Source organism: Stegastes partitus, unplaced genomic scaffold (assembly GCF_000690725.1).
Source record: "Stegastes partitus isolate 25-593 unplaced genomic scaffold, Stegastes_partitus-1.0.2 Scaffold41, whole genome shotgun sequence".
Lineage (NCBI taxonomy): Eukaryota > Metazoa > Chordata > Actinopteri > Pomacentridae > Stegastes > Stegastes partitus.
Genome location: NW_007577772.1, coordinates 1,244,950 through 1,269,619, shown reverse-complemented (window position 1 = coordinate 1,269,619; position 24,670 = coordinate 1,244,950). Strand labels below are relative to the sequence as shown.

At 42.2% G+C, this 24,670-nt stretch overlaps 1 protein-coding gene across 2 annotated transcripts in view; it reads right to left on the bottom strand.

The window, feature by feature from the left end:
- Nucleotides 1–766: 766 nt before the first annotated feature.
- Nucleotides 767–24,670, bottom strand: part of myo9aa (myosin IXAa) — a 135,523-nt gene continuing 111,619 nt past the window's right edge. For both annotated transcript variants that reach the window (XM_008304735.1, XM_008304743.1), the window contains 24 exons: nt 22,416–22,496; nt 22,096–22,206; nt 18,666–18,788; nt 17,126–17,275; nt 16,114–16,424; nt 13,998–15,692; nt 12,989–13,091; nt 12,530–12,745; nt 11,448–11,545; nt 11,196–11,326; nt 10,825–11,048; nt 10,538–10,654; nt 9,559–9,747; nt 9,183–9,233; nt 8,653–8,764; nt 6,888–6,949; nt 6,478–6,670; nt 6,222–6,350; nt 6,004–6,109; nt 5,782–5,913; nt 4,826–4,949; nt 3,513–3,721; nt 3,207–3,349; nt 767–2,376 (listed from right to left, as the gene is read on the bottom strand). In XM_008304735.1, the coding sequence (XP_008302957.1) occupies nt 1,877–2,376; nt 3,207–3,349; nt 3,513–3,721; nt 4,826–4,949; nt 5,782–5,913; nt 6,004–6,109; nt 6,222–6,350; nt 6,478–6,670; nt 6,888–6,949; nt 8,653–8,764; nt 9,183–9,233; nt 9,559–9,747; nt 10,538–10,654; nt 10,825–11,048; nt 11,196–11,326; nt 11,448–11,545; nt 12,530–12,745; nt 12,989–13,091; nt 13,998–15,692; nt 16,114–16,424; nt 17,126–17,275; nt 18,666–18,788; nt 22,096–22,206; nt 22,416–22,496 (5,310 nt within the window). In that variant the 3' untranslated portion in view covers nt 767–1,876. The remainder of the gene's footprint in view (nt 2,377–3,206; nt 3,350–3,512; nt 3,722–4,825; nt 4,950–5,781; nt 5,914–6,003; nt 6,110–6,221; nt 6,351–6,477; nt 6,671–6,887; nt 6,950–8,652; nt 8,765–9,182; nt 9,234–9,558; nt 9,748–10,537; nt 10,655–10,824; nt 11,049–11,195; nt 11,327–11,447; nt 11,546–12,529; nt 12,746–12,988; nt 13,092–13,997; nt 15,693–16,113; nt 16,425–17,125; nt 17,276–18,665; nt 18,789–22,095; nt 22,207–22,415; nt 22,497–24,670) is intronic.

The window sequence follows — 24,670 nt, the reverse complement described above, 5'->3', positions numbered from 1 at the left end:
GGATTAATTAAGTGTTTCTGTGTCGGTTTCACAGAAGACATCTGGGCACATGTCACACTGGGATAATATAATTAAAGATGGCTGGATACCATTTTGCTTCTTCAGTTTCAGGGTCCTGATGTGGTGAATGCCAGCTCCCTGTCAGGGCTAACTGGGTCAAGGAATATAATGATGCCCCTGTTTATGTTACTAGTGCCATCCTACTGCTAATAGAAGAATAATAGCAGCTGTATAAATCATGTATTTCAATATTTTATCTACTTTAACAAAGCTGCAAAGTTCAAATAGTTAAAAACCTCATCCAGTGAAAATCAAGTCGTTTTTAACCTTTTTCAAACGTGCATATGTTGATTTTCATTGGCCCGAAGTTACATCATGAGATAAATAAGCAGTCTATGCCATGACTGCATATTTCCACCTTAAAACTGCAGGTTGACAGTTTTTAATTTCAGTTTAATTTCTGGTTCTTGCGTGTATGGCTGAATTACTTCAATAGTGTTTAAACAGAGTCGTAGGTGAGCTGGTGTGCTGAGCTGCAGTGAGTGAAGAGGTGTGGGTGGAGAAGAGGCAGGAGCTTCATAGATCTGCATATTCTCAAGAAAGCAAGAGTGTAGAGGTACATCTACATCACTGCAGGGCAGGAAAGGATTTTTTTTTCATTCAATAACTTCCAAACTTCGATACACAGAGACGAGATTTTAGGGGTTAAATCAACCCATTTAGCCTAAACTAGGCAAGATGGAAAAATGCAAAAACATACTCAATATAATAACGACAGAAGACATGGAGGTTTTATGTTCTTGCTTGGTTGCTATTGAGCAAACACTTTAAAGACAGGAGGGGATGGCTTTGGGAGTGGGTGGGTAACAATAGATTTCAAGAATAGAATGGCATTTGTCCACTATACTGTACATATGTACTGTACTGTACATTACAATTGTTGTATGGCTGTTAAGCAGTGAATGCAGGAGTTTTTAATACACGTCCGACATTCTTTAAAGAGCTGGGATCCCCTTTGGCTGGAGTACACACCAGCTGACTTGGTCCCTTTGATGGCGGTATTTCCCTTGGAAGGGAAACAAAAAAGCAGCACAAACTTAAAACACATGAAGTGGTTTTTTTTCTCTTTCTCACACATACATACAGTCAGGCATGAGCGCTTGGCACATGCACACACACAAATGTAGCATCCACTGCCCAAATCATCTCTCTCCAAGATACTCAAAAAAAAAAGAAAAGATAAATATTTGACTTCAACTACCCAGCAGAGGCTGGTGTTCCGGCTTTGTACAGTATTTATACCTGTATATTATATGCTATAAAGAATTTCTGTGACATTAAAATTTATTAAATAAGGGAAAAATCATTTCGTAATAACAGAGCATCCACTGCTTACACTGATTGTTATGAACTGTAAACTCATTAAGCAGCTAATAGATCGGAGCTTTAAGTCCACTGTGATATCCGTGAGGGTGCCTGGTTTCTTCTTATTCGCTTCAGCTTTCCAGCTCTGTAACGTTCCCTGATGCTGAGTGGTCTTCCGCATATTCCAACGTTCCCTTTTCTCTGTCCTCCTGCTCAGTGTCGGCGCTGAGTAAAGAGCTGCCAAGGCACTGTGGGAGCATTGGTGGCAGTTTAGTCCACAGAAGAGGAGCCCTTCCACTGATTTCTGGTCCCTCCCCTCCACCGCCTCCCTCTGGAGGTGGAAACACTGTACACGGCACTTGGGGACACTTCTTTGCAGACTTCGACAAAGAAAGGCTAAGCAAGAGTGCTTTGAGGAGAGGAGGTCAGTTGCCATTACGTTACCTCCCATTGAGAACATATACGCCTGCCAGGGAGTTGAATAGGGAGTGCTTTGGTGTCCCAGTGTCCTTCATACCATGAATTCATTACTGCCGTACAACACCACATGCTGCGGTATGTCTGGAGGGTCCCTGCCGTGGCCGCCTTCTTCTCTGGAGTGCCTCAGGGTTGAATGTCGGGCCCCCTTAAGTTTCTGTTTACCCTTCTCTGGATTGAAGGTGCCTCGGCTGGTGAACTGGGGCCTTTCATCATATGTGCCGTCCTGATCTGCTGTAGGGCTGCTGTCTAAGCTGTCGGCTCGAGTGGCTTGAGATGTGTTCAGAGCCTGGGCCTGGGCTGGACCCGAGCCCACAGTAGGAGATTTGGAATGGAAACGAAAGCGCCGGGTGGTGGTGGCGGACGAGGAGGAGGCGGACGAAGGGTGGTAGTGTGACGACGAGGAGTAGGAGGAAACACTGGAGCAAGAGTCTACAGAGTCCAAGGAATCGGGCTGCCGGCGGAGACCTCGGCGCCGGGGGCTTTTACCGTCAGATCTCCGTGGCCAGGGGGAAGTCAACGCTGGACCGCGCTCTGAGATGAGAAACAAAGACATGTCAAGTGTTTTCCTCTTTTTTTTCTCCCTACAATACACTACACAGGTGCATCTCCAAAATGTGTGTTCCTTTTTGTTTTTTCTTCATAATTTAATTCAAAGAGATAAACTTTCTTACAGTCTATATTCACTATTTATTAATCAAAATTTCTTTTTTTGTTTTAATTTTGATGGCTATAGCTCATGAAAATCAGAAACAGTAAAAACAGTAAAAATCCAAAAAAGTGTTTTCAACACATAAAGATAAGAAAGAACTTTGACGGAAAAATTTAAAACTCAGTGTTAGCAAAGAACAGCTCTAGACTGACTTGTGGTTATTGTTGCAGACAACTATATGCAAATCAGAATATGGTGGAATACATTTTAGTAAACCCACCAGGTTGGCTGTACAAGGGAGGTACTTGATCACTAATGCAAGACCTTAAACAATTAAAGTTATACACTGAATGAGGAGATTTTAAGTTTAAGGCCTACAGTTCAGTTCAAAGAATTTCCCAACTTCAGTGATCTCGCTATGAGTCTGACTCATACACTGAAATCTGAGACTTAAAACTACAAATTGAGGCCAAAAACTTATTAGGAAAATGTTTACTGATGCGACAAATCAAGTGAGAAGTAGAGTCACTTTCTCATAGACTTTTATAAAAATTGACTCATTTTTGCAGCCAGAAGAGTCGCCCCCTACTGTCTGTTAGAAAGAATGCAGGTTTAAAGCACTTCCATGTTGGCTTCACTGTTTCAGGCCTGCAAACTATGTCCATCTTGTCCAACTGAAAGGTGAGTCATGATGTCCTGTATAATGACGTACCAGAGAAGTCAGAAATGGTTTCCTCAGAGTCCACGTTGAGGTTTTCAGAGCTGTCAGCTGTACCGATAGAGGCCTCTGACTCCAGGGTCTCATCATCTGATGCTCGTGGCTCCAGAGTCAGCATCTCGAAAGTCAACTCCTCTCTGTGAAGACAAACATTATCCAGGTTAACAAATGAGCTGAGGACCAGCGATGAGATGGAGCTAGCATTAGTAATACACACAAATTGTCAGTTGTTGTTCTGATGCACAAATCCAAGGTTCTCAATTGTGTGTATTTTGAAAATCATATTAGCATTTTAAGTACTTCTCTTTCTGCAGGTTTTCTATTTGTTCCGTCAACACCCTCTCTTCCTGCTGCATGGCGGCCTGCTGATGCTCTGAGATTTCGGTGAATGATTCTGCTCCTTCTTCACCGCCACTCTCTTCGATGACGGCGTCGGCCACAGACGGCAGCCGAGGACTGACCGGAGGTGAGGGAGTGTGGTAGCTTAGTCGCTGTACGTGGCCTTTTCCCTGAGGAGCAAAACAAGGGCAGATGTTGTCTTCTCAGTAATGTGAATATTACATTTGTGCTTCATTAAAAAAAAACCCCACTACAGTACGTTACACCATTTCTATCAAGCAGCTACTCCCTTGCACATGCAGTGACTGAACCACATGACATAACCAGCCAAGTTTAAAAGCAGTACTGATGAAACCCAAAGGTAGACACAGCACAACGTCACACAAACTTTACCTTTCTAGCTGCATTTGGCTGCTTTGAGTAAAAATGACAAGAAAAACAATAGAAGAATCAGCAACGCCACATTTATAATCGTCAGCTTAAATGTAACAATCTGCCAACATCAGTGGTTAATTTGCTGCTTTATTACAGCTGAAAGTGGCTCCAACAGTAGTAATATACTGTTGTGCGATATTGTTATGGTATTTGCAAGAGAAATGTACAAGGAGTGGATTAATGAGACGCATAAAAAAGCCAGTTATGATATTTGTCCTGAATTTATCTAGAAACAGTAATAAAAAACATTAAATCACATCTAAACTGGTCAGTATGTGCTAAAATTATGAAAATGTTTTCATTTCTCTGAGGTATTAAGTCAGAAAATATGCTGAAAATGTTTACTTTTTATGTTCCATACTCCACATAACATAAAACAAGCTAATTAGAAGCAACAGCATAACTGCACAATGTCGTTACTTTTAATCACATGAGACGGTAACAGAATATAGTCTGACAACAGCAAAAAAAACAAAAACAAAATTAGTGTTGGGATGACTCATGCTTTGTTCGGGGATGGAGAAAACAAATGTTAATATTTGATGAGATGAGACTGTGCAGTGATCATCATCACAACAACATCACCACTGGATGACGGGTCGGGGATGTAATCCGCAGTGTGTGTATACATACCATAATGTGCGCTATGCTCATAAATCTAACAGCTATTAGTACTGGTCTCTGGGTGAAGGAAAAGACATGTTAGGGAGCAGATTCTAGAGAGGAGAAAAGCTGCTTAGAAAGGAGGAAATCATGGGAGGTAAAGCAGTGCAGGAGGCTTCAGGATTGCTGAATCAGCAGTGAGTCTCTGTACATATGTGAGTGCTGCATTAACTTACCATCGACCGTCGAATGAGGGTCAGTTTGCACTTGGCCTTATTCTCAGCAAACTCCAACGTGTTGATGTCCTTTAGTCGCACTTTGTACTTATTCATCTGTTCACAAATGATGAGTTCTACACACCTGTGGAGGAACGGCGAGAGACAAAACCACTTCAGCATCACTGGAAATACAACGCCTCAGTAAAACTAGTGTATGTTCACGTCTGTGTTTCTAAACACATTATGCATGTCAACATATTCAACTTTGACAGTGTGCATCTGTGATTTCACGTCTAACTTGTTTGGTTTAGTTGAAACTAACTGAAGTCTGTTTGTCTGGTCAGTATGCTTCATGTGGGTTCGTGTGAACGCTGTCAGTGGACACACACACCCACAGTACTGCTGATTTTTTCACCATTTTGAAACCTAATTTTACATACTTGCACATTTCTTTAATGATTCAAACTTGCCTGGGTGGTTAATAACACATTATTCTATGGTGTGACAAATCAGAAACCTTTTCTAGAAAGTTTGATTCATACGGTACAATATGAGGCTACTTGTTCCAAAGTATTCAGGCTCTACTGCTGTTTACTTTACCCACTATTAGTGCCTAATACCAGGATAGTAATTATACTTTCCGACACAAAAAACACAAGACTGCTACAGTGACAGAACTACTAGTTCAGTTTTGACTGACATGTTCCCTTGTTGAACATCACATTTGACATTTTGTCCTCTCAGTCAGAAATCTGATTGTTCTTTTGTGTGTCTGGAAAAATCTCTCTAAACTAGATTTTAGAGTTTTTTTTTATTGTTCTCACATGAAGCAGATTAATTTAACTGAAGACACACTTTTAGTTTTTCCTTCTGTGTGTCATGTGTGTCCCCATTCCAATGCCCGCCCCACGTCTTTCCACTACATTTAGGTCATGGCACAGAATTTAAGTCACAGACGTCGAGTGAATTCTTACGCTGTCGTCTTGCTGATGTCCTGAACACTCTGCAGTGGATCGATGGTGTCGGGGCAGCGGAGGATGCAGGGAGCGAAAACTATAGCCAAGGCATTAGCAGACATACGGTTTGTGTCCTCTTGCAAGGCGATCCTGAAAGCAGGAAGTCAGAATGTGAATCATGCATCAGGATGGAAACAAAGCGTGTATTAATCCTACCATGACGACAGATTGCTTCATTACCTGACAAGATGAAATATGAGGCGCTCCAGAGTGTTTAGGTGAGTTCTGCTGAGCTGGTCGATGACTGAATATACTCCTCTGATCATTTCCTTTTTATCCTGCAAACCTGAGGACCCACAAAACATTTACTGTCACGGCATACAAATATATCCTCTTCTGTCTGAAGTATGCAATAAAAAAGACTTGAAGATGTTGGATAGCTGGTGTCCACTACTTACCCATGGCGCGTATGAACTCCTCGTAAAGCTCAAATGTCATCAGAGGGTTGGGCAGGTCTCTCAGCCACTGCTTGAAGACGCTCGCAATGACGTGGATGTTGTAGTCGTCCAGATTCATGCTGTCCACATCTGTAGGAGAACGCAGACAGACCACACCAAAGCTCAGTAATCACACTTAATCCTTTCCCTCCCGCGTTAGTCAGCTTTAAAAGCCAGCGAGCGTAAATCACCTGCTGGCCGACCTACAGCTAATCACCTGTGTCGAGGCCCTGCTTCAGCTCCTTGATTTTGTTGGTGGAGCCGGATTTTCTGTAAATTCCTTCGGTGTAGAGGCCGTGCATCTCGATGTAGTTGATGAGCTTCTCCACTACCAGCGGCACCGTCCTCTCGTCATTAGTCAGACGAGAAACTTCCACTCCGAACTGTCTGGAGGAAAGCTCCGGATCAAACTGCTCACAGACACAAACATAACAAACCCTCATGAAAACATGCAGATGTTTTCTAAAATGCATGCAAACATCGATAACGCTCCCAAAAATACAATCTCAGCCTGCAGACTAACACAGCAGGCAGCAGAATTAACAGTAGCTACTGTACATAAACCCGCAGTAACACAATTAATGTCACGGGATGTTATTGTGAGGGTGCACAATATGGCCAACTCACCTTCTTGCTGCATTTGGTGGTCGTCTTCTGGCAGCACTTTCTGTGGCAGGCGTAGCGGCACACTGGATAAACACAGCCAGAGAGATCAAACAGGTCATTTCCATTATCCACAGAAAGGCAGTGTCTCCTCATTATTCAGCTCGAGTTGGGACCAAAGAGAAAAGAAAAAGTGTTATTGCTGCAGAGACCAAAGCGGTGTTGGCTGGCATGAAGAAAACATCCTGTGTGAATAAAGGACAAACTGTGTGGAGAAGTCTCTGCAGAGATGGAGCCGCAGACCCCATGAGTCCAGTTGAAGACAATCTGATTAGGGCTGAGGGCGGTACTCGAGCTCTGAGGCCAGACTGAACACAGCTCGGACACAGATTTAGCGTTTTTATGTGCACAAGTTCATGTGAGTGTCCACACAGATGTTTGTGTGCACATTCGGTCACAAAAACTCGGCCTGAAAAGACGTTTCTGTCACATTACACTGTCTGACAGTAAACGAATTTAGGCACCCAATGAATATCCCCGAGTTCTCATGTCGTGTAAATCAGATTATTCCGTCCCAACTTCCTTTTGCGGACAAAAATCGAGTCCACACATCAGTAAAGATTCAATTTAGGCTGGACATTTGGTTTAAGAGTTTGGTAATATCCGGTAATGTAAGTCAGTGTAATTGTGAGGTGATGGAAACATGACTCAGTGTGTGTAGAAGGGCTTTCAACACTCACTGGTATGAGTTTTATAAAGATTTAAATTATTTGGACTTTTCACCACCCAGAACTTGTTTGGTGAAATTTAAAGACTAAAACTTTCTTCGCTGTTTTCACCCGAAAATGTTTCAGGAGTAAATCTGAGATTTGTTTGCCTCAAGTCAGGCAGAGAAACAGTACGACAGCTAACCTGTTGATAAAATTCATCTAGTTGGTCTATAAAACCCCATCATGACCTTCCAAAATCTTAAGAGAAGCTACAATGAATGCCTTGTGGTGGTTTTCCTCTGCCAAACACTGAAGTGGCTGTTTGCATCTATGTCTGTCCAGACTCATACAATACATGTAGCAAAGACTTGGAGGATTTCAATAGGTTGGCACCCAAGACTAGTGTCACCAAATCAGCATCCAACCAAATGTGAAATATAGTCACAGTTCTGTTGTCCCTTCTGTTGAATGATTCATTTGCATTTTACAGCGCTTAACATAGTAAGGTGAAGCCCTTACACATTTTTTAAACAGAGAAGCCAACAATACAAAGTTGCCTTTGGACCCCCTCTGACCAGGTGGTCGGCAATGGTGGGAACCAAAAAAAAATAAAAAATCCACAAAGGGAGGGGAAGAAAAAAACCTCAGACAGAACCAGGCTCAGGAAAGGCAGCCATCTGCCTCGACTGGTTGGGTGAGAGTGGGGATGAGAGGGTGGGGACAGCATAATGACCAGAGAGATGTTCCTACAGAACAACACAGTGTCCTAATTTATGGCCAAAAGCAGGTTTGTTGAGGTCACAGTGAGCAAATCTAGACACTTAAGGAAGTGGGAGCAACACTATTTAACTTAATAAATGACTTAACTTGGTTATTAAAATAATTGAAGGTTAATTTTCAGTCAACAGAATGATCAATTAACCATTCCTGCATCCTGGTTTAATAAGAAAAAAATACAACTTTCAACTCAATCCATGGCCCCTAAACTGTACATTCAAAGTAGGTTTTCTAAGCCGTATGAAATTTAGTGATTCTCAGCGTTATGAATTGCAGGAGTGACATTTTGCATTCACACCTACATTTGCAGACGCAGGCGCGGTCCATCATCCAGATGAGCGACGAGCAGTACTCGCAGTACGTGGGGATGCTGTACTGTGTGGACTTGAAGATGTGGCCATTATGCTCCTCCACCTGCAGAGAGCAGCAGAGCACAAGTTCATCTGCAGTTCTCCTGCATGTTTCCTTTCACATTTCTTTTGATTGATTCATTTAATTATTGTGTCATGCACAAATAATACATCCAGCATGAACACGCTTAGAAAAAAACATTATTAAGAAGAGGAAACTAGAACAAGAGAAGCAACACAAAAGAACAAAGAACACTAAACAAATAAACCATCTGGATGTTTTATTTTTTCCCAAACTTGAGAAACAGATTTTTATGTATGGTCTCCTTATAATTAATTTTTCTATTTTTCTTCTTTGTCTAATCTTTCTTTTTTTATTTTATCGCTATTTTAAAGGGCAAACTGAGGTGTAGAAGTCTGGCTGTGTTTCCTCTAATATGATCAGGACCATGTGCTTGCTGCTGATGTAAAAAAAAACTTACAATGTCTGCGTCCTTCTTCCTCCGTTTTTTACGCTCAGGTTTCGGTACCGGCTGCAAAGAAAGAGACAATTCAGAATAACAGCTGGGTATCAATATTCATCAATACATGTTAACATAATGTAAACCATTGACAAAATCTCCACCCAAGAAGGCTGATGCACACCTGAGCACATATGTGACCAGTCTGTAAAAAAAATAACTTTCCCTACTTGTAAACAATCTTTTTTCTTAGTGGATCCACAACAACAAATGAACACATATTTCTTTAATGTTACCATAAAACAGAATGAATTCAAAGTCCTCTACCAGGTTTAACAACATCCATAATTCCAAACTATTTCTAATCTGCGGTCTGGAGGCTGTTTCTCGTCTTTACCTTGGTGACTGCACTGTCCATAGGTTTGTACTCAGTCATGAACTCATCCAGGAAGACTTTGAAGGTGTTGACCCACACTTTGACAGGAGACTCCCTCCAGTCCCTCTGCTCCTGCCGCATGGTCTTCTCCAAGATGTGCTCAAACAGAGCGTAAAGGTCTTTGTAGCGGATGCTTTTCCCATCGTCCATCTAAGAAGGAACACAGTGGTGTCACAAAAAGAGCCCAGAATTAATGTTGTAGTAGAAAAGATCTAAAAAGATTTTTTTTAAAAGTTGCACTCAAGCACCACAATCAAGATGAAAGACAGTAACCCACACAGGTTACTATGAACCACTACCTGTTTATTGATTTGAATTTGCTCTTGAAGATTCCTTCATCTCTGCTCTGATTTGTGGGCATACAACCAATGCTAACGGGAACGTTAGCCACTTTAGCTGTGCAAGGTGCTAACACTATGATTGTAAAGACATTGCCATTAGTGATAAAAGTAATCCACTGGCTCTTCATTATCAAATGCTAGGGGTGTATGACGACTCTTGTGTTCACTCTTACAGCCAACAGCAGAACATTTGATGTGCTTTGCTTGTAGTCGAGACATTTTAGAGTTATCATAAGAGTAAATAAAGCTGGAGTACCGTAAGGCAGCTGCTTATTCTAAAAAGCTAACCTGGAGGCAGTGAGCAGTAGGGAAGCAGGACTTTGCACATCTTTAGCTGGGCGACATTTGGTCACACTGTTTCTTTGTAGAAACTTAAAAAAAATAAAAAATCTTATTGGCCTAAAAAAAGTTGCTGGTGCATCTCGTTGAGCGCTAGAGGAATGGTAATGCTAAGGAAATGTATATTTTTACAGGTTTTATTTTATACTTTAATAGTTTAAAACATACAAAGTAGAACATACGCAGATTTTTTATTACATCGGATCTCAGAAGAAAGTGTTTTAACTTGGAGTGATGTATATCATGTTGACAGCACTTACTGCGAGTGCTGTGGAGTAAGAGTTGAAGATGTTTAGTCGGAATTCCTTCAGAGCCTTTTTAAACACAACGTCCACCATGGTGTCCTTCTTGCTGTCCTCCGTGTCCAAGTCATTGATCTAAAACATGATGCCACAATCATCACAGCACGGAAAATGAACTACATGCAGGCCTTAGAATGAAAACTCAGTTACTCTCCTTGTGCAGAAGTTTAGACGCTCAAGTTCACCTGCAAGTTACATAAAAACTTTCACTCATATGTGTCCAAAGAACAAGAGAGATCACGTACCTTCTTCATTAGGAAGTCGTTCATGCTCCTGTAGTCGTTGGTGCAGGTGAGGATCTGCAGGGCGTCGTTCTGCCACTGAGCTGGTTCCAGAGCCACGCTGCTGATCTTAACGCTCCGCCGTCGCTTCACTTTAGGAGACGGCTCCTTGTTCTCCTTCAAGTCTCTGAACCCTCGATCCAACGTCAGATCAGGACTGCATGGCGGCGACATGTTTTCCTGACCTGCTGTGTGGAGGGGAATGATGACAGAAGTATAGGGCCAAGTGAGACGATTAAACTTTAGGTAAAATATTATATAAAGCGGATTTTGGCATCTAACACCTCCCACTGTATCATTTTTGATTTGAGAATATTTGTGTGGAGGAATCGCACCATCTCCCAGCAATGGCCCAGTGTCTCCATAGTCTCCATCCATGGAATCAGCACCACAGATCAGCTTTTCTCTGGATGTCTTCTTATCGCCATACTTGGTCTTGCCCCAGAAACGCATCTTACCACGAACCCTGGTTGATAAACATTCAAAATAGAAACAGCTTTCAATTATAAGTGGTAAATTAATCTTTTATAAAAAATCTATTACGTACGAGACATAAACAAAAGATGCTTGGGTGTTCAGGTACAAACCTTCCATCTTGCGAGTTCTTGCGAAGCGAGTCCACTTTGCCCAAATCTCCTGACGACATGGCTTTGTGTATCTTCTTTTGCTCCTCAGAGCTTCCAGGCTGAAACAACATCATGTCAGATAACATGTTAAAGACGTAGCACACTGGAGGACAAAGCTCTCTGTTATTTCCATGTGGTTTAAGTATATCATGATCTGAGTACACGTTGAAGCCAGTAGATGGCACCATCACATCACTGGTGCTGAATCACTACAGTTTACATTTACCAGAGCTCTTCTCAATATCAGCAGAACTATAAATCCTATTTGTAGTAACCATGGCAATTAAAAAGAAACAGCAGGACAAATAATACTTTAAAAAGTCCTAAAAAGTTTACAATGTGAGTTCTCCCAGGAAAAGACAGCAAGAGTTTGTTAGGTGATGAAGAAAGTCAAAAGCGAATCATCCTTTTTCAAGGATTTCCAAGGTTTGACAAGTGACTAGTGCTATGTGCTAAAAGAAGAAATGTAACCAAGTGACATGCAAACGCTGCTAATTAACCAGGAAAGAACCAGGAACAAATCAAAGGAGAAAAATCCCTGTTACAGCTGTGAGAGAAAGAGAAGCTAAATTATGTTAGAAAAGCAACTATGTTAAAAAGCGGATTGTTTTTGGGGAAAATACATTTCAAAATTCAAAATATACTTGAAATATATACTGTGCATAATGATGTACAGGATATATTCAAATTCAATGTTGGTTTCTGGAGAGGATGTCAAATCAATAAAGTTTTATTGCGACAGCCTTGAATTCTTGTCTTTTTAAAAGCTGACAGAAAATCGCTGGATGTTTATATGAGAAATATAGACTTTATGGTCTATTACACGTTTTAGCAGGTGTTTCAAAATGCCTTTGAAATACCTGCCTTGAAATACCTTTGAAATGTCTTCCACTTATAAGAAAAGTTACAGAACTCTGAAAAAAGAGGAGTTTGTTGAAGGTGTGATGCAGACCTATGCTGGCTCTGCTGAGTGGGTTAGAAATGTCAAAGAGAAGCCACGCTACAAGAAGAGGGCCACTGGTGGCTCGGATGGCGCCTGTTACCATGTCTGAGTCACTGAAACAGGACTCTCTTAAGCCTGCCTCCGTGGAGCTCTGTTTGGAGAGGGGCAGGGTGTAATGTCGGGGGCTGGGGAGGCTGTCGCCATCATAGTCATCCTCGTCTGAATCGCCCCCAACTGAGAGGGTGGGGGCGCGGGTGAGGAAGTCGGAGCGGGTCCGTGCCATTCTGGCTTTCTTTTTTTGGCCAACTCTGCCAACCTGGAGTTTACCAGAAGTGATAACAGCATGTTTACAAGGTGCCTTTAGCGATCTGTAGAAGAACTTCAGTGCATTTTGTTCCTCATGTCGGTCAGCTGAGGGGGACCTTAGTGTATGAATAGGAGCTATAACGTCAAGATTCATTAATTTATTCATGACAACAACAACAAAAAGCACTCATGCACATGCTGAATGAAAATTGTTTTAAAAAATTACAAAGGGAAAGAAGGAGAGATTGCTTACATCCCGTCCTTTCACTCCTTTAGAAGGCTTGGGGACTGGTGCTGGTCCTTCTCTGGGAACAGCTGCAGGAGTTTTGTCTTTACTGGCTGCTTCGCCGTCAAAACTGATGGACCAAAAGAGAAAAACATGCACATTAGGAGCCAATGTTATTAACGTACAGCAATGAATCCCAATGATGAGCTATTAAGCAGATGTAACATTGTGTATCATTAAATACACACTTTTTAATGGTGCTGCATCTTTCAAACTTGGCCTCAAATCAGTATTTACTATTATTATTCCAAAAAGAATGTATGAGATATGTTTTCAAGCAACTTGAACCTTTAAGTTGTTCTGGCTGTGAGAACCTCCCCTGTAGAGCCTCTTTATAGAATTCATGAATCTCAGTGAAGGCTTTTGGTTTTAGTGTGCCCCATCTGGCCACCGCTATGAAAAACTTCTGGAGGTGCTACTAAATGTCATTAATTCAGCAGGCATTTGGCTGCAAACCCAAGTATTGGATTTAAATTTTGACCAGAGGATGATGCTGCGAAGAAAGAGCTAAGGGACCACAAAAGTAACACAATAGTTGTCAAAACATTTCACTCTGGCCCATTTTCAAAGAAGAAAAAAGTACGACTGTGCTTGACAGTGATTGGTTAAACTCAGGAAGAACAACGAGCACCATTTTTCTGCCCTTCCAATGTCCTTGTTGAGTAGCAGTCCATCAACAGCAAAACCTTTACCATATAGGCTTACATAAGAAACCAGCCATTGTTGTATTTTCTATATGCAAATAAAACTGGAGCTACGACCAGTAACTAGTATTTGCCAATGTTTTGGTGCTCTTGGAGGTAACATTGAGGTTGAAAATGCCACATCCTACACCATGATGGAAACAGAAATGCTAAAAGAGCCGAATAGGGGTCCATTCTTGTAAAAGTTTCTGCCACCTATCACCTTGTTTCTACAGTGTAATGCTGTCTAAATACAGGAAAAACTAAACAAACGCAACATATTCAATACTCACTTTGTAAATGTGACTTTGTCCTTTGGAGAGAAGAAGATGTTGCCTGGTTTATCCGTCATGCTAACAGCGGTGCCTTGACTACTGGGTGGCTTCTTGGCAGCTGCTCTCGCTCTGGTTCCATCTCTGGACTCCAGCGTGAGTTTGGGCGCCCATCCTTCAGCAGCAGGCCTGACCTCCTTACGCCTTTCTCTGGGGGCAGAAGCAGGTGGAGGAGGCAGCTGTGGATGAGGGGAGCTTCTACGGCCTTCTGAGCCCGACTCTGACTGCGTTCTGACATGAGGAGCCGCTCCTGCCACTCTCTCAATCAGCAGCGAACTGGGTCTGATGGGTTTGCTGGAGGTTGCAGTTGCACCGAGGTCTTGTCCAACCTGCCGACTCTGCTGGATCCTGTGCAGCGCCTCTCCTCTCTGTTTCTCAAACATGTCCCTCTCGTACTGGGCGAAGAAAAGCCGCTGTCGCTCCAGAACTTCCTTCTGCTGTCGAATCTGCTCCATCATCTCCTTTTCGTTCTGCTGTTGCTGGTTTCGCTGCCTCTCCTCTTTCTCCTCGTTCAGTCGCACCAGCTTCTCTATGACGGTCTGGTCGGCCTGAGGGACGGCAGCAGAAACAGCAGCAGGGTCTGGTTTCTGTTTGGAAGGTGTTGAATCCCCCGTCTGGGCTGCAGAATCTCGGACTTCCACGGGGGGACAGGCGATACCACCCAGCTCTTCGCTAAGTGGCGTTTCTTTCTGCATGCTGATGACCACCACCACTGGCCGACGTGCTGACTCTCGTCTCTCTTTGACAGGTTTGGCGACGGCAGTGGTGCTTGTAGAGACGGTTGCCTCTTTGTTTTGTTGAGGCTCCTCAGTGGGATGATGGGAGATTGCTGCGCTGCCCTCGCTAGCAGGGACGTAAAAGGTTGGGAGGTAGTTCTCGATCTTGGGCGGATGTGTGGGGGCTGCTAGATCCATTTTGGTTGGGCTCTGGCTGCCTTGTGGGGCATCAGAAACCCCTGTCTTCTGCGGTTCAGCTGGCTTTGGGCTTGTTGAAATGACCTCCAAGTCAGGCTCAGATGCTGGAGCGACTGGGGGAACAGGGGAACAGGGGTCCTCGCTGTCTGTCACCTCCTCGGTCGCCTTGGGCGGCTCCTCATCCATCATGAGAAGCTCGAAGCTGCCTTTGGAGCTCTGGCTGTCGGGCGTGCCTTGTGGAGAACGAATGGGTGGGCTCGCTGGGGGCACCAGCTCAACAGACCAGCGACGTTGTTCCTCAGAAGGCGAAGAAGCTCCGCCGCTATTCGCCCGAACCTTCAGGAGCTCCAGGCTGAACTTGGCCTGCTCCAGCTCTCTCATCCGCCGGCTCTCCCTCTTGGCCCGGGTGGTTTTCTGGCTCGGCTCGTCCACAGTTCTGGCTCTCTCTCGCACCACCACAGTGGACGCTGGGACTGAGGTTGGCGCTTCAGTTTGAGCTTTTGTCGTAGCATCTTCTCCTTCTCCGTCCTCCTTGACCGCATCCTTGTGGCTGCTAAGGATCTGGAGGCTTCTTTCTCGCTGCTCATAGGAACGATCTTCCCAAGTGCTGAGGTCCAGCCCCATGATCCTCTCAGGTGAGTCCTCCTCTGGTGAGAGGCTCACCTGGCCATTCTGCAGCTGAAGCAGCTTCTCCTCCTGCTCCTGTTTCTCCCTCAGTCTCTGTTCTCTCAGTTTCTTGAAGCTGCAAATCAAATAGATTACAATGTTAGCTGAAACTACCTTCTATGCCCATTACTCAGCAAAAGTTATTCATGACTAATTTTAACTACCCCAAGTTTTCACCAAAGTTAGAGTCCGATACACGAACTCCTGCTCTCAGCTGATTGTAGAGCTGCTTTGGGTTGGATTGTTTGCGTAATGGTATGCTCCCACCAAGCACAGTCTGTTTGCACACTGAACAATGCCCAAACACATTGCAGGAGCTGTGTGCAAAGATTAATCTGGTTTTTCACCAGCTTTAGCAAAATCATGCAGTCAACTACCCTTAGAAGCTATTTTCAGAGCAGTGAGCCTTAATAAGCAAGTTCAGATATTTGCCTTTGCTTGCTGAAATCATGTCTACCTCCGTTTTCTAGTGACAGATGTCTATCAGTGTGGCTTACCTCTGCCTGGTGAGGTAGCCTCTGCCCACTGCCTGTAGTTGTAGGACAGCAGCGTACAGGTGCAGGTAGGCCTCTCTGGCTCGATGACAGCGCCAGGCTGTCTGAATAACCAGAGCTGCCGTGCAGCGCCGACAGAGCCACAGCCTCCAAGCCCTCTGCAGCACCAGAGCAGCTTCCCTCCACAGCCTGAACCTCTGGCGCTCCCTGTAACCTCGCCAGTGCGTCTGCAGGCACAAAGCTGCCCCCTCCTGGACGCTGGGGTCATAGTCCTCCTCGTCCTCTTCCATGGATCGGTACGAACGCCACCATTTCTGTGAGGAAGTCATGATGATGATGATGGGTCATTTGTAACATGACTTATTTTCATGTTCAGTAGTTACAGAAACCCCATTAAAAGTATAAGCATCTTTACTCAAAAGGCAATTTCAGCGTTCTTAGTCTGGGATTGGAAATTAAATGAAATTCCAGCTCTACTAAGCATATTTAGTAAGTGAGGAACACACTGGTTTCAACTGTATACTATTTGAACTTTGACACAGATTTCAGAATAAAGTACATTTTAAAACTAAATAAACTGAAACTCAAACATCCTTGATAGCTTTAGATAGATTTAATTTGATAACTATTCTCGTGCACTTTACTTGGACTGGACATGATGGGTTGGCCAAATTAATATCATACAAAAAAAGTATTTTCACCTGCTCTGTAGCAATACTGCAAATATAAACAAAATCATATTTAAGCTTTAGGATTCTCTCTCCACCTTTTTGCACTTGTATTTTTATTATGAGTGTAATTAATTTGCCAAAAAAGAGACAAAAAATGCAATCAACAAAGTTAAAGAGAAATTATTTTGGTCACAACAATCGTGCAGTAAAAATATGACATTGTGACGCCCGAATTGTCATCATCCAGCCACTGAAGGAGCATATTCCACAATAAGAACTCCCGCAGAAGGAAAACGACTTAGACGGAGATAAGAGCAACGAAGAGAAAAACTACTTTACTGTACCTGGATGCAGATGGCTGCCTCCCTCATCCGGACAAACTGCTTCCTCTCCAGCCGAGCTCTGAACCGCCGCTGCAGCATGACGATGAGTCGGAGGACTTCCCCGTGGAGCAACGCCTGCACCCGCTGACGCTCAGCCTCCCGTAAAAACACCTGAGGGGAGGGACCGCCGTGAAGTCAGCACACATGCTTACAAAGACATATACTCACATTCTCTAAAAAAAAAAAAAGCCTCACAGTGAATCAGACACACGAACCTCAGGCATCTCTGGCCGGATACATGGTCACAAGAATGTCAGGTATGATCCTCTAATTATATAGACAGCCTGGACCCCTCCATCAGGTCCCACTCATACGGTGGACATACACATCAAATATGGGACAGTGTCTACATTACATCCTATTTTTCTAAGGCAGGATGCTTTTGGGTAATATGAGGTTATCCCCAACACTACACTTTGACCATGTTATTTATAGCTGGTGGCATTTAGGGGTTTAATAAACTCAACATTCTTTTGAGTAAATCATTCTTAGGTCTTGGATGCAGCAACAGGCAGTACAATAAACAACATACAGTATAATTAGCTTCCATATTTTCTTTTCACCACCTAATAGAAAGAATTGGCTCATCCTGCCTTTGCATTTCGCTTTCATATTGTGACTTTATGTACATTAACCCTCTGAATCCCAAGCAGCTTTCTTTTGCTCATGTCACATCATTTTTTTAAAAACTGCAATATAAAATCCTGCACTTCTATTCAAAGAGCCCAACCCTGGCTAGACATAGAGAGAACGCAAATGCAATAAATCATAATAGAGTAAAAAAATATTATTAATTTCTTAGATTATTTCATAAATTTTTTTTAAAATAACATTAATTTATACAATGTTTTTCTTCCTGCCCACAGGTGTCACGAACACTGAAACTAAAACTGATGACTGTACATACTGTAGATATTTTACTACTTACATTTTTATTTCTCATCCATTCTTACTCTCCTATCTGCTCTGTGTAAACACTGCCTGCAGTTAAACCCAGTTCAGCTGAAAAGTCCCTGATTTTTTGGTATTTCATTGTTGATTGCAGCTAAATCCTTCACGGCTTGACAGCTGCGTCGAGTAGCATAGAATTTTTCACAGAATCTGGTTAAACGGTCTATTTATGATAAATCTTAACACATAAAGTAAAGTGATTTTAATGAAATATCACAATTTAAGATACAATTTAAATGTCAATATAAAGGCACATGACAGATGAGCAGGTCAAGAACTGTTAGATGACTGAATTCTTTCTGTTTTTACAGTTTCTGGCTCTGATAAATGGTGTGATTTGGGGAAATCTTTGCCTTTTAAACCCACCAGCAGGTTTTGGGCATCAGAGGGTTAATGAATCCTGATATTCCTCTTCATAAAATGATGGCTAAATGCTTTCCTCATACCATATGTCTTATATTTTCAGGGATAATGTGCCTCATTAAAAACAGATGTTTTATTGTATAAAATTGATTTAAAGGAACTGCAACGAGGAGGGAAGAGTAACTACCATGGTCTTTCCCACTTGGTAGCCATCAGGCTGCAGGTCCAGCTGGTCCAGACTCTGCTGGATTCCTTCTCTGGTCGCCCTGGTGCCCTCTGGGAGCAGCACACAGAAGTGATGGACAAAATCCTACCAAGAAAGCAGACAAGATGTTCATGAGAAGTGTATTTATTACCCCCACAGCTCTGTTTGCTCAGGATTACACGTTTGTGTCATGTGCACAAGATTTCTGTGCAGTAACGTGTCGAACAAAAGCTTTACGTCAGCGAATCTGTTAAAGCCTTCAGCTTGTTTTTTTTTTTTGTAGCGGTACAGGATTAACTGGTTGGGGATTAACTTGAAATATAACTCTTGACAAGCAGCAGAAACTGGAGCAAACTTCTCGAACATCTCTTGCACAGTCGAAAGAAAAAAAAAAAAGCTGTCAAGGAACATGTGGTTTCAGGTAAAAGCCCATGCTGTCCATATTTGCAGGGGTTCAAACATCACGGCATAAATATGCTGAACTCCCACTCTTCAAACTGAGGCTCATTGTCTGAATCCAATACAATCTGCACCCTGGGCCGCAGGGGGTGGACAGGGAAACAGATGCCGTGTTTATACAATTACAAGCATGGGGAGTGTTTCGGAGACCCGAGGACAATGGAGAGGCTCTGTTCAGTCCTCCGAAGTGACACCACGCCGAAGATATTTCTCATTAGTGCTGAGCGCAGCGCTAAATATGTTTGGAGGAATTTCTGGTAAATGAAGACGTCTGATGCTAACATTACCTGAGTGAGCTCATCACAATACTTGTGCGGTTTTGTGCTCTGTTTTGTAAATCCTACTGTAAAAGGTCGAACCTCACGAGCAGCAAAATATAAATGATCGTTTTTACATTTTCAGTTGTTAGAGGGAGCAAAATCCTCACAAATAACAACATATAAAGCATTGTTTCACTTTAGTTTTCAAATTGTAGTGAGATTTATTTTCCAGAAGTGGGAGAAGCACTCACACAACAATGCAAAAACATTCTGTTACAAGACAAATTCCTGCATTTAGCTGCTATTTCTGGAAAGGCAGAAAGATGAATTGGCAAGCATTCAAAATAAACTGGATAATTTCTCCTCTTTGGGCATCGATGAGACGTTTAAATGAAACCATCTGAGATTTTTAAAACACAAAAACTGTCTCTTTAGTGGAACTTCTAACAACGCAGAGACAGTTTTTGTGTTTTAAAAACCAAACTGGTTGTGATTCTCATCCTGAATCTTTTTGCAATGCATGATGTTATAAAGGATTATACGATATGAGCCTTTATTGATCCCACAGTGGGGAAATTCACATTTACTTAGAGCAGCAAGGGGATAGTGTAAACATTTTTTTAAAAATCACACGTTCTCATGAGTTAAAATCCTCTCCAGGCACGTTCAAAGGTGTATGAAGGATTTTTAAATGAAAAAAAGTTCAGTTACCTGCTTATAAATTCTGTATGTTCGTCACTCTGCACAGTGAAGAACCAACATTCAAGAGTAGTAACACTGAGCAAAAAACTTTCTGATTAAAGGTGGACTTTAAAATTAAAAATGACTAATGATTATACGTCAGATAAATGTAGTGGAGATAAAAGTTCAAAATGTCCCTCTACAATGTCCTGTAGTCCAGTAGGAGTATAATGTATCCTAAACTACATGCTCTTTATTAAAGTACAGGCGCCTAAAAGTGTGAATTGTGCTCCAGTAAATGTACTTAGGTACTTTCCACAGCTGTCATTTTATAGTTAAACTGAGACTAATCCTGAGACATTATTTCACAGCACAGTCACAGGCTGCCTTCGGCTAAAATAACTCTGAAATGTCAAGTTTTTGTTGCTTTCGCTGACTTAAATAAAACACCATTAGCCTTGATTGTTTTTGAGAGGCAGCAGGACCCAGAACAGCAAATAAAAGCTAAAATAAGACACCATTATGGTTACATGGGAAAATAAGTTTGTGATTTGGTTAAGTGACTCCCTAATAAGTTAACAAAATGACTTAATCTTTGCCCAAAACCTTGGCAGGACGTGACTGGCACGAATGAACAATCAAGACCGCAAAATGGAAACTAATGTAAGAAAAGGCTGGAGTCAGAAGAGAGCCGCTCCCAAACGTTTTCTGTCCAACAGCTCACTTCCAATCTGCATTTAACATGATCTGCTTTATTAGTCACAATGCATTTCTCACGGGGTTGACATCATATTTTTACGGAGCCAATGCGGTTAAGACAGCTGCCACCTCACGTCCCCCCACGATTCCCCACCGACACGGCCGACGGTGAACCTCCCTTTAAACTGGAGCAACATCAGCGACAGGTTTCCTGCACATGAACTCATCACTGGCACCTGAACTCGTGGAAACCTGAGCGTTGTTTAGGTTTGGTGTCCTGAGCGCTCAGATTGATAGCACACAGAGGGGACACGTTAATGTGATCTGCTGCTCAGCTCCTTTCAATGTTTGGCTCGTTGAGCGTTTGCTGTCTGGAAAACATTATTCCGGGACATTTAGAGACAAAGATCGAAAAATAGAGGATGAAGTGAACTCACAGGAAATGTAGAATGTTTTAAGGGGAAATCCACCAATTTTACAAAGAAAAGTCAGTTTACTAGTCATGATAAATACTCTGCTTGTGACACTGATGTGGAATGTTTTCTGAAGCTCTGGAGGAGTTTGTCATGTCTGATTAAATCGTTTTTTGGTATTTCGGTTTGGAGACAGATCATCTTTGACAAAACAGCTGTGCAGCAAACCAGAGTTGTTGAGAAAATTCAGATTGAAAAAAGAAAGTCTCAAGTTTTACACTGTTAATTATCACTGAAATGGTATTCAAATAGTTAAGTAAGTAAATAGTTCAAATACTTAAGTAAAAGTAGAACAAGTCTAGCGTTTTTAATAATTAAGATAAACTAAGATAATCCTTTATTAATCCCATAATGTGAGGTTGCAAAGGGAAAAATGTAGCGGCATCAATAGAAAAATAAAATTAAAGAAATGTACATAAGTGCTGTTGATATTGTAGATTCTTGCATATGTAGAAATCTAGATTTTGCACAGATTCCTCTGCAGGTGGAAAACTGCACAGGTTTTTGTTTTTACATAGAAAAACATTCATGTTGCGCAGATGTTCCATTAAAAGGAAATACGATACTAAAAATACTGTTATTTCACAGACACATATGTATATGTAGAAAAAATATGGAACGGTGCATCATTTTTATGAACATGTTTCATGCTTTGCCAGAAAAGTTCAGTGTTTATGCAGATTAACTGACATTCTACGACTAAGTGGCAAAACTGTCCACATCCTTGTGTAGTTCATCTCCAACTGCAGCTTCTTTTTTTTATCATAATTAAAGTTGAGTGAAGACAACATGGACTGAGATGCTTGCAGAGCATCCACAGGGTGTAAATGTGTGCGTTACCTTGAAGCTGTACTTGACGTTGTAACCCGACTGCCGGATGCGGACCGTCTCCAGCATACCTGTGTACCGCAGCTGCCTGAGCACCAGGTTGTCATTAAACCGGAGGGGCAGCTGAGAGAGAGAGAAAGCCAGAGGATAATGGAGGAGAGGAGGGAAAATTAAAGAAAGAGGAAGAGCGACAGACGGCAGAGGTTACAGAGAGAAGAGGGGGAAATGATAAACAGCTTTAAAAAAAAAAAGAAGGAAACTTCAAAGGAAATGAAAAATGCTTTGAAAAGTGAACCCAAACAGGGAAAGCGGCCGCAGCGAGCACACTGTACCTTCTCAGCATTGGAACGGATGCACTTGACAAAATAAGGCTCAGACTGACCCAGAGTCTCCATTAGCTTGTTGAGGGAGGCCTGCAGAACAAGACGCACAAACAAGGCATGAAATTCAACACAACAAGCGGCGGCGCATTTCACAGCTGTTTGACAGGCAGCAGTCGGAGAAGTCAGGTGACTGTCAGCTGTGAACGAAACTCAACGAATAAAGTCGCAGCTTGGGATCATTGACACTGGCAATATGTCGACATAAGCATTGCTTCAGGCCGTGTGTGTGGTGTGTGCAGTGTTAACATGTGCAGCCATTGTGTGTGTGTGTGTGTGTGTGTATAAACACATGCATGTGTGTGTGATAATTCAGTGGCGGGAGGAATTCAGTCTCCTCCCACTCCATGGGAGATTAAAGCAATCAGCGCTGCACAGGATGTGGAAAGTGAAGTCATCCACACACAGGGGCCAGGGCTGCCTGCCAGAGGGCCTCAGCGCTGCACTACACCTCCAACAGAACACAGCTCAGAGAGGAAAACAGCATGTTTGGATGCTAAAAGTTCTCCCTTTGTGAGCTTTATTCATGAATGTTTGACTCAAAGAGAACCAAACTGTTCTGGGTCGTTGTTGTAGCTGTCAGGCTCGTTTATCTCCTGTTTGAGGCAGTTTTTTAAAGGAAAAGCCTGCAAACAAAAAGCTGTTTTACTCTAATTTCAGACATCTAACCCTCTGAACCTCATCATCCATTATTATCCATACGCCGCGTAATCCTCACTAGGGTTGCGGGGGGGCTCAACATGTTTTTGGATTTGTGGGAGGAAGCCGAAGAACCCAGAGAGAACCAAACTGCACGGGGAGAACATACACACTCCACACAGAAAGATCCCGGCTGTCCTCATCGGGACCGAACTGGCGACCTTCTAGCTGCGAGGCAACGATGCTAACCACCGAGCCATCGTGCAGCCCTAAACCCTGTCATGTTATCTTTAAATATGAAAATAGTCAAAATTGCACCATTTATCTGAGCCACAAACTTTAAAATCTGAAGGAATCAACAGACATTCATCTTTCACCGGAGGGTTGCATCTTTATTTTTTAGTGAAATATCTCAGTAGTCGGGCTTTTATTACATATTTTTATGTGCATTTTTGCGTTACATTGGAAAAAGTTACTGGAAATGACAAAATTGAAAAACAAAACAAACTAAAAAACCATCAATTTCACTAAACAGTTCTGACGCTGACTTGAGTTGGTTTTTGACTTTAGCTAACGTGACTGATCAGCTGTTTCCACGGCGATTATCTTTGCTGTCCAGCCAGCATGAAACATGGAGGACACCAGGTGACAACAACTGATTGATTGAAAACAACTCCTGAACTCCTCATCTGTGATGTGCCAATCCAACTGAAAAACGTAATCAAATCTCGGCTTAAAATTGTGATAATGCTTTTAAATGATTGATTGTACATGTCTTCTATTTTATTTGATCTTGTATTTGTTCTACTAAAAATTCTGCACCTCTTGGCACAACTTTGAAGCCATTAGTGACTCAGCTGTGATCAACAGTTGTCACAAAAATTCAGGGACTTTTCAGCTGAACTCGGCTGAACTGCAGGGAGTGTTTACACAACGCAGACAGGTATATACATATGTCTGATTTTAAAACCTGGGGACATTTATATTTTAGACATTTATATGTGCTGTTCTGTCGGAAAGCTTGACAAAATCTCAGTTTTGTGGTATTTCATTAAATAGATTTATTTGACATGTTTGATTTAAAATGAGCCAAAAACAAAACTTACTGTATGTGTCGTTTAAAATTTTGCCAAAAATAAATTGTTTGCTCCGACCAGATTTTACTTAATAAATAAATAAAAACCTCTGCTCAACCAGGAAGCCATGAGCAATGCAGCTGCAACAACCAGCCATGTTGCAAAAATGACTTTTTGACTGAACTGCAGGCTGTGTATACAGATAAGAGACAGGTATGGATGCAAAATAAAAATGTAAGTAGTAAAAGAACTACAGTACACAGAGTCCCTATTTGTTTCAGTCGTAGTAAACTAGTGCATATTGATTTTGGGTTTTTCATTGTTTTGTAAAATAAATAATTAACGAAATTCAAGTTTAGCTTTTTCTTTTAATATGATTTCTGGCATTGTGAATTTGTTTTACTGCAGAAAAGACATTTTGGAGTTCTCTCTACTTCCTACAATAGCTCTGCTGTTCCCATAGATGAGCCTGTCTTTGTATTGTGGTGAAAA